General features: G+C 44.8%; 1 protein-coding gene across 1 annotated transcript in view; it reads right to left on the bottom strand.

Moving 5' to 3' along the window:
* Positions 1 to 13,954, bottom strand: part of ryr2a (ryanodine receptor 2a (cardiac)) — a 117,384-nt gene that overhangs the window by 67,910 nt on the left and 35,520 nt on the right. The window contains exons 10-21 of the mRNA XM_079595834.1: positions 12,223 to 12,297; positions 10,565 to 10,721; positions 10,113 to 10,277; positions 8,739 to 8,860; positions 7,592 to 7,775; positions 6,750 to 6,885; positions 5,084 to 5,179; positions 4,393 to 4,511; positions 3,832 to 3,965; positions 2,905 to 3,146; positions 2,535 to 2,727; positions 2,257 to 2,422 (exon numbers count right to left, since the gene is read on the bottom strand). Coding sequence (XP_079451960.1) covers positions 2,257 to 2,422; positions 2,535 to 2,727; positions 2,905 to 3,146; positions 3,832 to 3,965; positions 4,393 to 4,511; positions 5,084 to 5,179; positions 6,750 to 6,885; positions 7,592 to 7,775; positions 8,739 to 8,860; positions 10,113 to 10,277; positions 10,565 to 10,721; positions 12,223 to 12,297 — 1,789 coding nt within the window. The remainder of the gene's footprint in view (positions 1 to 2,256; positions 2,423 to 2,534; positions 2,728 to 2,904; positions 3,147 to 3,831; positions 3,966 to 4,392; positions 4,512 to 5,083; positions 5,180 to 6,749; positions 6,886 to 7,591; positions 7,776 to 8,738; positions 8,861 to 10,112; positions 10,278 to 10,564; positions 10,722 to 12,222; positions 12,298 to 13,954) is intronic.

Genomic DNA, 13,954 nt, shown 5'->3' with positions numbered 1-13,954 from the left:
GCACCTCCTCATCTGTCATATCTGGGAATGTGAGACCCTTCCACAAGACTGGAAGGATGCCGATATTGTGGTCATCTATAAACAAAAAGGGGACAGAGCTGTGTGTGGCAACAGCCGTGGAATCTCCCTCCTCTCCATCGCAGGGAAAGTTCTGGCAAAAATCATGCTCAATAGGCTAGTTAAGTACATCTCAGAAGCTGCACTCCCGGAAACGCAATGTGGCTTCCGGAAGACTAGATCCACCACCGACATGATTTTTGTCTTAAGGCAGTTGCTAGAAAAAAGCAGAGAGCAGCGCACAGACCTCTACATAGCCTTCATTGACCTCAGTAATGCATTTGACACTATCAACCGTGAGATGCTCTGGAAACAACTTTCCAAACTTGGGGTGCCACCCAAGTTCCTCACCATTCTACAGCAGCTGCACAATGGGATGCAAGCCAGAGTCACCACAGGAGAACTTCAGTCAGAGTTCTTTAATGTAAATGTTGGGGTGAAGCAGGGCTGTGTCTTGGCTCGAGTCCTTTTTAACCTCCTTCTCTCTGCTGTCACTCACCTTTTTCATTGTGCTTTAGGACACAAGGATGGTGTTCTTCTTGAATACCGCCTTGATGGAAGCCTCTTTAACATCCGGAGGTTGCAGGCTTACACAAAGACTAAATCCTGCTGCATAGCTGAACTACAATATGCTGATGACTGCGCGATTCTAGCACATAGTCCAGAATCCATGCAGCACGCCCTCAACACAATAACCAGTCTCTACCAATTCTTTGGTCTTCAGGTTAACATTAAAAAAACTGAAGTTATTTCCCAAATCTTCTCTCAAACCTCCTCACCCCCCAGCTTTCATATAAGCGGCATTCCACTCAAAAATGTAGATCAGTTCACCTACCTTGGTTCAACTCTGTCCTCTTGCTGCTCCCTTGATATGGAAATACACACCCGTATCAAAAAAGCCTCTTCATCATTCGGTCGCCTTCGTGGTAGGGTTTTTGAAAACCGAAATCTGAGGGTCAGCACCAAGGTTGCTGTTTATAATGCTGTGTGTGTCTCCACTCTGCTTTATGGGGCGGAAACATGGACTCCATACAGCCGACATATTCGGCTCTTGCAATCCTTCCACATCCGCTGCCTCCAGAAGATCCTCGGCCTCTCCTGGATGGACCGAGTCCAACATGCGGAAATCCTACAGAGGACCAATTCTATCTGCATGGAAGCCGCTGTGGCTAAGAAACATCTACGATGTATAGGGCACACCATCCGTATGCCAGACCACCGCTTGCCTCGCCAAGTCCTCTATGGCCAACTACAAGGCGCCAAACGAGCAGCTGGTGGACAAAAGAAGCGCTATAAGGACTACACCAAGGGACTTTTAAAGCATTCCAACATCAATCCCATGCAGCTTGAAGCTCAGGCACAGGACAGATCAGCCTGGCAGGTTACCTGTGCCCGAGTAGTTTCACAAATCCACGACAAAGACCAACAGCGGAGAGCCGAGAGACGCAGACAAAGATACCAGAGGGCAGCTGGGGCTCCTCTGTCCTTTGGTTTCCCCTGCTCCACCTGTGGACGAGTGTGCGGCTCAAGGATCGGCCTCAACGCCCACGAGAAGTGGTACCAACGGCAACGTCGTTGATCCCCTCCCTGATCCCCTCCCTAATCCTGAAGCAAGCGTCATCATCGGAAACGATGGACAGCTAAGAGTGAGAGTAAGAGTGAGTACCTGACTGGTGTCCACAGGTGTTGGGGTGAAGGCTGCCTGAGACAGCGTGACCGTGGGTCCGAGGAGGTGTGTGTGTGTGTGTACCTGACTGGTGTCCACAGGTGTTGGGGTGAAGGCTGCCTGAGACAGCGTGACCGTGGGTCCGAGGAGGTGTGTGTGTGTGTGTGTGTACCTGACTGGTGTCCACAGGTGTTGGGGTGAAGGCTGCCTGAGACAGCGTGACCGTGGGTCCGAGGAGGTGTGTGTGTGTGTGTGTGTACCTGACTGGTGTCCACAGGTGTTGGGGTGAAGGCTGCCTGAGACAGCGTGACCGTGGGTCCGAGGAGGTGTGTGTGTGTGTGTGTGTGTGTGTGTGTGTGTGTGTGTGTGTGTGTGTGTGTACCTGACTGGTGTCCACAGGTGTTGGGGTGAAGGGTGCCTGAGACAGCGTGACCGTGGGTCCGAGGAGGTGTGTGTGTGTGTGTGTGTGTGTGTGTGTGTACCTGACTGGTGTCCACAGGAGTTGGGGTGAAGGCTGCCTGAGACAGCGTGACCGTGGGTCCGAGGAGGTCTCTTGTTCTCCCGTGATCTTGTTTATACTCCTGACTGTTCTCCACTCTCAGCTTCTCTCGCGGTAAAACTGCCTCGAAACACGGAGCGTAACCGGATGGAGGCAGGAACTTGAACTCGCCATGACGACCGCCCAACAGGAAGCGCACTCTGAGGAGGAGGAGCACTAACGTCAACAAAACTGCCTCAGCCAATCACAAGAGTTCAGGGCCGTCTGTCAGACTGACCAATGAGCAGAGGGGGTGTGGCTAAAGGGACTCACTTGACTCCAGCGGAGAAGGACACGACAGGGAAGAAGAGTCCGTCAGAGTTGAAGTTCTCGAACATGCCCTGGACCGGCTGGCCGTTGATCCTGAAGGAGATGCTGGGAGCGCTGAGGTCCAGACAGCAGCTGACCACGTCCTCGGCCCGAAGCAGGTGCTGATTGGGTGAGCTGACCGAACGCGCCACGCAACCTGCCAATCACAGACCACGGTACATTTGACATCATTGGCTATGGCTCATTGAACCCGCTGACGATGTGCTGTTATGAGGGATGTTTTTACCACCATCAGCAAATATCTCACATACACGTTTACTCAGCTATCCAATACTGGTTTATATACTGGTTTTGATTGCAAAGGTGTTGTTACCTGCCCACAGGTGAAGGCCGTCGAAGCCGTACGAGTAGAGGTCGTCCCCGACGCCGTTGCCGCCCCATCCCTCTCCTCCGCCCGGATACGGCCCGTATCCCTGAGTCGAGGCCCAGCCCACCCGCAGGTGCGTGGGCTCGCCCGTCACGAACGCCTGCACCTGGTCCACGATGAGCTCATAATACCACTTCCTGTACTGGGCGGAGCCTTCACTCACACCCAGGAAGATATTGGGCCTCATGCTGAATGAGCAACACAGAGATCGAGTGATTTGCTGCGTCTCAATTCACATACTTATACTACGCCTTAAAAGTATGTACTCGTTTTTTTGTGCAGAAAAAGTGCATACGTTTGAGTGTGTAGCAGAAGAGTACACAAGCTTTAGGACACACTATCATCACGTCATGCAAACGCGTCTTTACCGGTTGCTCTCTGGCCTGTCAATCATCTTGTCAAAGATAAAATCCTCCACATTTCATTGCATTTCACTTCAGTCGCGCGTCTCTTTAGACTCTCCTCATATTAATGTATAATGATGCATTTAAAAGTCAATAGCATGAAATAAATATTTTTCTATCAGGTTAAACTTGAATTAGTCACTCAAACCTTTATCTAAACCTCTCACCGTCGGTCGTGCATATTCGCCATGTTTTGTAGTTTTCTACACTTGTTACTCGTGTTTGTAGTTCCTCCTCCAAAGCGCAATGGATTGTGGGTAATATTAGATTTTATAGTGAGCACGGACCGAAAATCCACCGGGAATAGTAGATCATCCGGGACTTCTGACACACTCTTTTCAACATACGATGCTTTGGGACAGTTATTTTCATCTCACATACACTTTAGGATGGATAGTGTGGACATTGAGACGCAGGGTTAGAGTGATTGAGAGAGTGCTGGACAGGAAGTGATGCGTGGCTCTCGTACCTGCTGACGTGGTTGACGAGGCGTGTCTGGAGCAGCAGGTCTCGGCCGGGCAGCAGATTATCACAGATCAGGTGCTGATTGGAGCGAACCGCCACGCCGTGACACACGCAGAGAGAACACAGGACATCCAGAACCTGAACATCACCAACACACTGCGTCAGCAAGCTAATGGACAACTGCAGCTACAGGCTAATCGTCACGAGCTAGACACGCCACAAAGCTATTTGACAATGCACTTTGAAAATATTTATTTTAATAAAATCAAACAGATGCAAATACTTAACAATTAATTATGCCATGATTCATTTTCATAACAACCGGCATATCATCAATAAGGATCTTAATTAGGGTGATAGTATTAAACGTGACCAGATACATAACTCAAAGAACATAACCAACTAAATACACCATGAAAACTAGTAATTGAACTCGATATAAAGTGCCACACAGGCACGTTCCACTGGGAAATTAATCTGTGAATCGCTTTTCAACAGTCCTAATGAACTGAATCAACAACACCACATGAGCACACACACACACACACACAGTATCTGCAGTCACCTTGTGGTTGCGTCCATGTTTGTCCAGCAGTGAGATGATGGATTTGATGTGTCCCTCTTTAATGATGTTCAGAGCTTCTGGACTCTCCACCAGAACACAGTGCAAAACCTCCAGAATCCCTGCAGACACACATGCAACCATCACATCATAACATCACAACACAACACACACATCACAACACACACATCACAACCATCAAACCACATCGCAGCACACACATCACAACCATCATATCATATCACAAAACACATCACAACACAACACACAAACCACAATCATCACATCACATCAAAACACACACATAACGACCAACATATCATATCACAACCATCACAACACACACATCACGACTATCATATCATCACATCACAAGCATCATCAGATCATAACCATCATCACATCACATCACACACACACACACACACACACACACACACATCATAAGATGACATCTGCTGTGATGTAATATAACGACCTCCACACGTCTAACAGTGTGAGGTGAGCCGTGTGTGTGCTTCTGCTGGGCACTAGTGCTTGTGGAGTGTGTTTGAGAGCTCACGGCCGGTCTGTCCTCATCTGCACATGATGGTTCTTCACAGCTCATCACATGACCTAGAGTGACATCACATGTGTCTGCCTGAACATCCCTGTGCAGCGAACACTCGTCATACACACGTGACACGCTACATACCTGAAGACGCTTCCAACCTCTCCAGACGACTGATCAGCCAATCCAGAGAGCTGGAGAACTGGGCACAATTCTTCCTGTTCCCTCTGATCAGAGCAGCTACACACACACACACACACACACACACACACACGCGTTAGGGAACATGACTGAATATAGTGTGATCCACTAGATCAGGGGTCGGCAAGTACGTTTGGCATCGGGCCAAAAAAAAAACATTTCGCCACTAGCTGCCAGAACACAGTCAAGGCATAATTTGAGATATTAGTTGATGGAAACTGCAACTAGAGTTGCCTGTGGCAGACTGGTACAGTGTCTTCTGTAACTGGTAGTGAGCCGTTACTCTGAGTTAATCCTGCAGGACAGTTATTAACAGAAAGCCACATTTGTGTGGCGGTGTCCGGATAAATTAGGAAGGCAGTAGTGACACGTAGCCTGGCAAGCGCCTTGCTAAAACACACATATTCATTCAAACCTTTATTTAACCAGGATAAAAACTCCTTGAGATTAAAAATCTCTTTTACAAGAGTGTCCTGACAAGTGGCAGCAACGCACGTACAAATAGTTACAGAGACACTTACAGGTAAATACATAAACACACTTTCACTCATCATGTTCAAACAACGTCATCATAAAAAATCTAGGTCTTAAATCAAATTAATTTAAGAACAGTGACAAACAGACTGACTTTCTGCAAGATCCTTTAAAAAGCCTTTAAAGGAATAAATGTGGGAGATGCGGGATGGATAAAAATAACTAAATAAAAGAGGACTTGAATACGTCTACTAACGGCATGTTTGAGACATGTTCTTAACAAACTATGTTTTATGTCCTATTTCCATTATTGTGAATAATAAATGTGTATGATTTTAATTTGCTTGTTACACAGTGGAGCCTAACTTACTGTAATAATTATTTGACGTAGCCTACTTTTACACTCGTATTATTCCTTGGCATCCTCATGCACTGAACTGCATTTTGTATAGTTTGCGTATTAGAGGTTCGCTATTACGTGTGTAGAGAGATGTTAACAGTTAATGGCACTATCGAAGAGTCTGACGAGGAAAGTTGACAGAGTAAATAGAGCAGACAAAGAAGAAGAAAGACAACTGTGTTCATCTATCTAGTGTTGTGAATGCAAAGCCGTGTGTCTCTCTGCAACGAAGCGATCCGATCCACAGACTCTTATGATTATCTTTCAGAACTTTTCAAATTAAAAGCTCTCAATTCATCTCAAAATAAAACATTGCTGCAAAAACTTTCTCGTACTTTCATTTTGAAGGCAAATCAGTAAAGAGAAGTGATAGTGAGTAACTGTGTCTGTCATGACGGATCTATTGATCGCGATCAGAACATGATTGCTGGCGGGTCGGTCTTTACGCGGACCTCGGCTGACCACTGATCTAGATGATCTATGTGTCAGAACACAACAGAGCACACTGCAAAAACACAATGCACCTGACTTTCTCCATTTACTCATTATTAGATCAGAAGTTCAGACATTTTTACACAAACAGAGTTACAAATGCAGAATAATCCTCATAATGAGGAACTAGAACGCTATTGTGAATACAGAAGAACACGGTCGAGACGCATCGGAGCTCATGGGCTCACAGTCAGCAGGTTTGCAAACTATTGATGCAGTATGCAGATGAAATATGGATCATACCGAGGAGCTCGTACAGGGAGTTCAGGATGGACTTCCAGGATTCTCCGGCTTCTTTACCAGCAACATCTGCAAAATGAGCCGCACTGCTGTAGACATGCAAGCGATCGATACACTCCAGCACCAGGTTGATCATTCCCTAGAGACACACACACACACACACACATGAGCTTCCTTCGTCACAGATCATGAGACTGTTGAGGTTGCAGTTGAAACACCAACATCGTCTCAAACCCGTCTCCTAAATCCCTCAGGAGGAATAGCAACAGGCACAGATTGAGTAAGCAACCGTCCATTGAGGATCTACAGCTATACACCGATTGTATGAGAAATATTTGAGGTCATATTAGTGGTTTGTCTGAGTTAACTAGTACTATTACTTTATGATTCTTCATGACACAACAGCAGAAATACTCCTCTGTTCCTAGTTAAATCCAGCTGTGTGTGTGTTCATAAGTTCATCTTCAGATATTGGTCAGAAACACACTTTACTAGTGCAGCTCAACACTCCTGAGATCCCTCTGAGACATCGGGAGACTTGCTCTTCAATCAAACTGTGTTTTATTCTACATAAAGTGAAAGAAGTTAACAAGACTATTTAAACATTATTATTATTATTTATACTTTATTTCTCCAGAACAGAAGCCCAGAGATCATATCCTATTATGTTATATGTTAAGGGTCCAATATATCTGTTATGTTGTAGATGTAGTGTGAGCAGATTAGGGATGGAGATCTGCTTTGTGGTTTTATGGGTATTAGTGTCACGGTAACAGAATCGTCACAGATTTCTGATTAAGCTGTGTGTGTGTGTGTGTGTTGATGTGGCCGGCTGGGCTCCGCACCTCCTCCTGGAACAGGTTCTGCCGGCTCTTGAGCGCCCGGAGCCGGTTCTGCTTGTCCTCGTGCTCCAGGTGCTCGTCGGGCGGATGAAAGTATCCGATCAGATCCTGGAGACTCAGACTCACCGACTCGATGGGCAGATCCAGGGTGGATGTGTGTCCCTTCTTACTCAGAGTGTCTAAACCCCTGAAGAAGAGGAGTGTTACAGATCAAACACTGTGTGTGTGTGTGTGTGTGTGTGTGTGTGTGTGTGTGTGTGTGTGTGTGTGTGTGTGTGTGTGCGTGCGCGTGTGTGTGTGTGTGTGTGTGATGGACAGGTTTAGGGATAGGGTCAGTGTGTGTGTGTGTGTGTGTGTGTGTGTGTGTGTGATGGACAGGTTTAGGGATAGGGGCAGTGTGTGCGTGTGTGCGTGTGTGTGTGTGTGTGTCTGTGTCCCTTCTTACTCAGAGTGTCTAAACCCCTGAAGAAGAGGAGCGTTACAGATCAAACACTGTGTGTGTGTGTGTGTGTGTGTGTGATGGACAGGTTTAGGGATAGGGTCAGTGTGTGTGTGTGTGTGTGTGTGTGTGATGGGCAGGTTTAGGGATAGGGGCAGTGTGTGCGTGTGTGTGTGTCCCTTCTTACTCAGAGTGTCTAAATCCCTGAAGAAGAGGAGCGTTACAGATCAAACACTGTGTGTGTGTGTGTGTGTGTGTGTGTGTGTGTGTGATGGACAGGTTTAGGGATAGGGTCAGTGTGTGTGTGTGTGTGTGTGTGATGGACAGGTTTAGGGATAGGGTCAGTGTGTGTGTGTGTGTGTGTGTGTGTGTGTGTGTGTGTGTGTGAGATGGGCAGGTTTAGGGATAGGGTCAGTGTGTGTGTGTGTCTGTGTGTGATGGGCAGGTTTAGGGGTAGGGGCAGTGTGTGTGTGTGTGTGTGTGTGTGTGTGATGGGCAGGTTTAGGGGTAGGGGCAGTGTGTGTGTGTGTGTGTGTGTGTGTGTGTGATGGGCAGGTTTAGGGATAGGGGCAGTGTGTGTGTGTGTGATGGGCAGTGTAAGGGGAGAGAATATACAGTTTGTACAGTATAAAAACCATTACGCCTATGGAGAGTCCTCACAAGTATAGCAAAACAAACTTGTGTGTGTGTGTGTGTGTGTGTGTGTGTCACCTGATGAAGCGGTTGAACAGGAAAACCGTGCTGCGTATGACTCTAGCGGTGCGCGACTCCTCGTGTTGTGATCGCGAGAGCGTCAATCCGTCATCCATGTGACCCTCATGATGCATGATGGCCTAAAACACACACACATCTGTGCATTACATTTATCATCCACACACACACACACACGGATGTGGTAGAGTGTGTATCTGTCTGCGCTAATCATGAGGGTGTGAGAGTGTGAGGCGTCTGTAATGAATCTCACTCAGAAGCAGCTCAAGGGCGTCACACGTCACGCATGAATGAAGCCGTCACACTGAACGCTCTCACACACTCACACACACACACACTCATATGAAACAGGCGATGAATTGAAATTATTTGTCACTATGGATTCTTAAATCCTAAGAATTGATCTTTTAGTCTGTGCTGTTTTCATTTGATGCGTGAACAAATCTTTATTAAACATTATTTATAGCTCCTGCCATCCAACAATCACTATAAGCTTTGATATGAAACAAAGTCTCAGCTTTCAAATCCTGTGTGTGTGTGTGTGTGTGTGTGTGTGTGTGTGTGTGTGTGTGTGTGTGTGTGTGTGTGTGTGTGTGTGTGTGTGTGTGTTTGACAGAAGAACGGATCATCTCTTCCTCTTTACTAATAGTTACAGCAGCAAATGAACATCAGAAGGAAAGATGAAAGATACAGAACAACTTCCTGAAATCAATCATGTCTCATATAATCCATCAATCAGTGTTTCTACCGAGGAAAGACGTCAATAAAACTGCTTGAGAACAATAATGTCACGTAATTTACCTCAGAAAAGCCTGTCAGTGACCATAAACTCGAGAGTTAGCTACAAGAAAAATATAACTACGTCATACTTTTTCTTTTAATAATAAAAACGGCCTTATGTGCAATTTAAATGTTTGTATACACATCAGTTGTTCATTTTAGCCTGTATAATATTACAGTAATGTAGCGAGAGACTGGGTTCCTGTTTAGTTTACTAAGATTTTATTTTCCTTGAGGAAAACTGACGTGTTCTGAACCTTATATCAATTTCATTTTTTCCCATTTCTTTTATTTATATATAACACATTTAATGCAACAGCAGTTACCCAAGTGCTTCACAATCACTAAAAACACTAAAAAATAAAAAAAATGTAAATGCACAAACCATAGACAGGGTAATGATCAAACACCCATGATGAAGATGCCCAGGAAGTTTTTAACAGATGTGCTTTAGACATGGCCTTAAGGTTCAGCACTGACTTCACTGATATCAAGATTGGAACTGAACCGAATCGCAAGCTTCTGAATCAGAATGGAATGGAGTGTTCTGTTGACAGGACTCGTGAGTTATCGAAGTGCCGGAGACGTCCTCACCTTCCTCTGGACGCCGCCCATGCGAGCACACTTGGCGTCCACAGACTGGTACGTGAGCCAGAGCCCGGCGTCCACGTGCTGGATGTAGCAAACCGAGTCTCCGTATTTAATGTCTGGGACGCCCATCCCATCCACCTCCTTCCTCAGGCCAAAGTCCAGCTTCTCCTGCGGCACAGGGAGCAGAGGATCATGGGTAAACACTCATGCTGACCTGACAATGGTTCAGCAAAAATATCCATTTAACCACGAGTTCAATCTGACTTTAATAGCTCTCAACTCAGAAGACATCACATGTCAGGTCGCATGTCTCTCTTTTCACACAGACATCGTTTCAAATCAGCTTTACAGGAAACCATGATGTTAATGTTTATAATATCTTCATATTAGAGATGGATGATATAGTTATGAAGTGATCTGATAATGAGGCATTAGAAGGTTAAGGTCAGTCTCACTTTTGAGGAACGGAAGCAGAAAGCCGTGGATTTGATGTCCGCCTTCTCCTTGTCCATCAGCAGGAGCCCTTGATCGTCCATCATGCTGAGATATTTCCCAGTGGTCACGTGACGCAAGCGGAACGGCTGACCCCAGCGGATGTGACTGCCGCTCCACCTGCACACACACACACACACACACACACACACATGTATTTATATATACTCAAACCAAACATTATTCAGACTCCAGATATCATTTTTTATTTGTTTATCACTAGTGTGTGCAGGACACTATAGTTCATTCTGTAAGTGAGGAGAGCAGAATACAGTAAACTGTGAGATATTATACACAGATATTCTTCACACAGGGACTACCAGTGACATTATTACTAATATGGGAGCAGAAATGATCGGGACACTTTGAGCTGGTCATGTTCTGCTGAAGTGTGTGTCTGTAACTGCTAATGCTCTTTTTACACACACACTGAACACAATGAAGCATTGCTTGGTCACTGGTTGAGCTAAACTGGTATTATCTAATCGTGTAGTTACATTTACCAGCTGACAGATATTCAACATAATTCATGTGAGAGACAGTCTAACAGAAGGATGGACAAAACCTGTGTGTGTGTGTGTGTGTGTGTGTGTGTGTGTGTGTGTGTGTGTGTGTGTGTGAGAGAGACAGTCTAACAGAAGGATGGACAAAACCTGTCAAATATCAACTGAGTTCTGCTCATATTTATTACCATTTTATAAACTATAGTGAATAAACGGATGATGTGAGGAATGTTGAAGGTCTGGATAAAGTTAGGTTTGACTGTATGTATATATATATATATATAGCGCATGAGTCATATATGTTATGATACTTTCATGGCGAATTAATTTAGCGTTTTGGAGCTGATAACTGTACTCTTCCGAGACACACAGCGGCTCCAGAGCTTCATACAGGTTTGGACCAACATGAGTACAGTGACGTCTAGAAGAGAACCGTGCGCTTGTGTTGAGAAGCACAAGTAAACCTGTGTTGGGCTTCTGCTCCAGAATCTGGCCCCAACCCCAAAATGCCACTTTTGATAAAACGCTTCCAACTTCAGCGTCCTCCGATTATTTTTAGTCAGCCGTCCTGCAGTGTGTAATTAAAGGCTTCATGGGAACAAGCGCAGCTCCTGCTGCCAGAAGACCTGATGACATCATCACTGCGGCATCATGGGCTCTTTCAGGGTCACGCAGGAGTCTGTGCTCTACTTTATCAGTGAAGACCCATGACATCTGAATGTGTCTTTTAGTTCATGTCACGTGCATTATTAAAAGTGTACATTGAAATCATCATATTATACTGATTTCTGGAGGATCATGTGACACTGAAGACTGGAGTAATGATGCTTTGATCACAGGAATAAATTACACTTTACTATATATTCACATAGAGAACAGCTGATCTACATTATAATAATATTTCACTGTTTTACTGTATTTTTGCTCAAATAAATGAGCAGAAGAGACTCTTCATAAAACGTATAAATATCATAATTATTCCACGTTTGACTGGTAGACAGTAAAAATGCAAGCTAATGAGTATGATTGACTGATGCGTTAGATTCAGTGTGTGAGTTGTGGACTGATCTCAGTGAGGAATAAAGATGAACTGGTGTACGGATCAGGTGATCACTCACGCGACTCGCAGCGTCTCCAGCCTCCACAGGGATCTGGCGTGGATGGACACGGCTCCTCCCTCGTAATGCACCGTCCTGAAGACAGAGAACAACACCAGCTCTTCACATCACACTATATCTCTCCAGTTCTGCTTTAAACAGAAGAATGAAAGCAGAATCACAAGCGAATACGTCAAAACTTCATTTCTGACGAGTCAAGTCCTCTTTATTTCTACAGCTTTATACAATAGTCACGGTAATAAACAGGAAAATAATGATGCAAAACTAGTGTGTGTTAGTGGTGTGTGTGTCAATATAATAAGAGATCACTATCAGTGACAATCCAACATTATTTACCTTTGTATTTGGTGTTGATTGGATTTTATAATTAATAGCCATAATTGTTCTGATTGTCAAATACATTGTTTTGTTTTGTTCTGTTTTTCTTTCTTTTTTTAATGGATTCACACAATTTTATATAGCTGGAAAAAAGCCCCCATGAAAAGTAAAAATACCCTTGAAAATCAATATGAGAGGGCGTATATTATTATTTATATAGCCCTTTATTTACACCAATAATGACGTCACTTCCTGTGCAGCAAACAGCAAAGCACAAATCAAAAGCAGCACATTAACACACTAATATTCAGAGTGAGATTGAAGGTTGAGAAGCAGAGCGGAGACCGCAGACGATGCTTGTGAACATCTCTCAGCACGACCACACACTGCAGTCTGAGGAGTCTGGGACATGATGTGCACTGGGAGACTGCTGCTTTACACACCAGCGAGAGAGAGAAGCACACACGCACACACCTCCACACATCCCACAATGCAGCACTCCTCACACAACACGCTTGCGTAACACTCATGCAACAACTCTGACTCCAGTTAAAGAGACGGAAGGATACAGAGAAACCGTCTTTGAATTCCTCATGCCTTCAGAAGCAGACGTGACTCGCTCAAGGCCGCCGTTAAAGAGAAGATCAGGCAGACTTCTTACATGTGGAGCTGAGGTGGTTATGGAACCGGTCCTAATCTGAACAAGGACGCTAAAGTCATCCGTCTCTACAGCGCCAGTCGCTAGCGTGCCTCTTGAGATCAGGGGAGTGAGGTTTACATGCACAGCTCTTCTTAGCTTGCCTTTATTACACAGACTCCAGATTATATTCAGTTTCATTTGTTTGTGTCTGTTGAGTTTTAGAGCAGTGTTGTGTGTAACTCATTACAAGTAACTTGAGTTACGTAATCAGATCACTTTTTCAAGTAACTAGTAAAGCATTATTTTTTCAATTTACAACTAAATATCTAAGTTACTTTTTCAAATGAGTAACGCTAGTTTCTTTTTCACATTTATTGACTGACAGTTCTCCTGTCCTCATGTTAAGAGAAATAAAGTGAGGAGGTGTGTGTGTGTGTGTGTGTGTGTGTGTGTGTGGCTCCGCCGCAGAAGTATAAATCAGCCTTAAATGTGGACATGCATTTAACTATATTTAATTACACAAATATACTTTATGTATTTAATCTCACTTTATTAACCAATGTCTTTGCTGCTGACCTTCGATGATCTACTTCAACCGTACTAATAATCAAAAGTTACTTTAGATTAGAGTGTTGAACTTCTCCGGTCTACTACTGTTCTTTAATCCAGAATAATATCAGCAGCAGAAAGGTTAGTTTGAGCGGCGCCCTCTACTGTACAGGAGTAAATGTGCACTTCCGTCAGCCTGAGGCTTATTCAGCAAAGGGCCTTAAC

Source organism: Phoxinus phoxinus, assembly GCF_949152265.1.
Source record: "Phoxinus phoxinus genome assembly, chromosome: 21".
Classification (NCBI taxonomy): domain Eukaryota; kingdom Metazoa; phylum Chordata; class Actinopteri; order Cypriniformes; family Leuciscidae; genus Phoxinus; species Phoxinus phoxinus.
The sequence above is the reverse complement of the archived record's forward strand: the minus strand, read 5'-3'. Positions and strand labels throughout refer to the sequence as shown.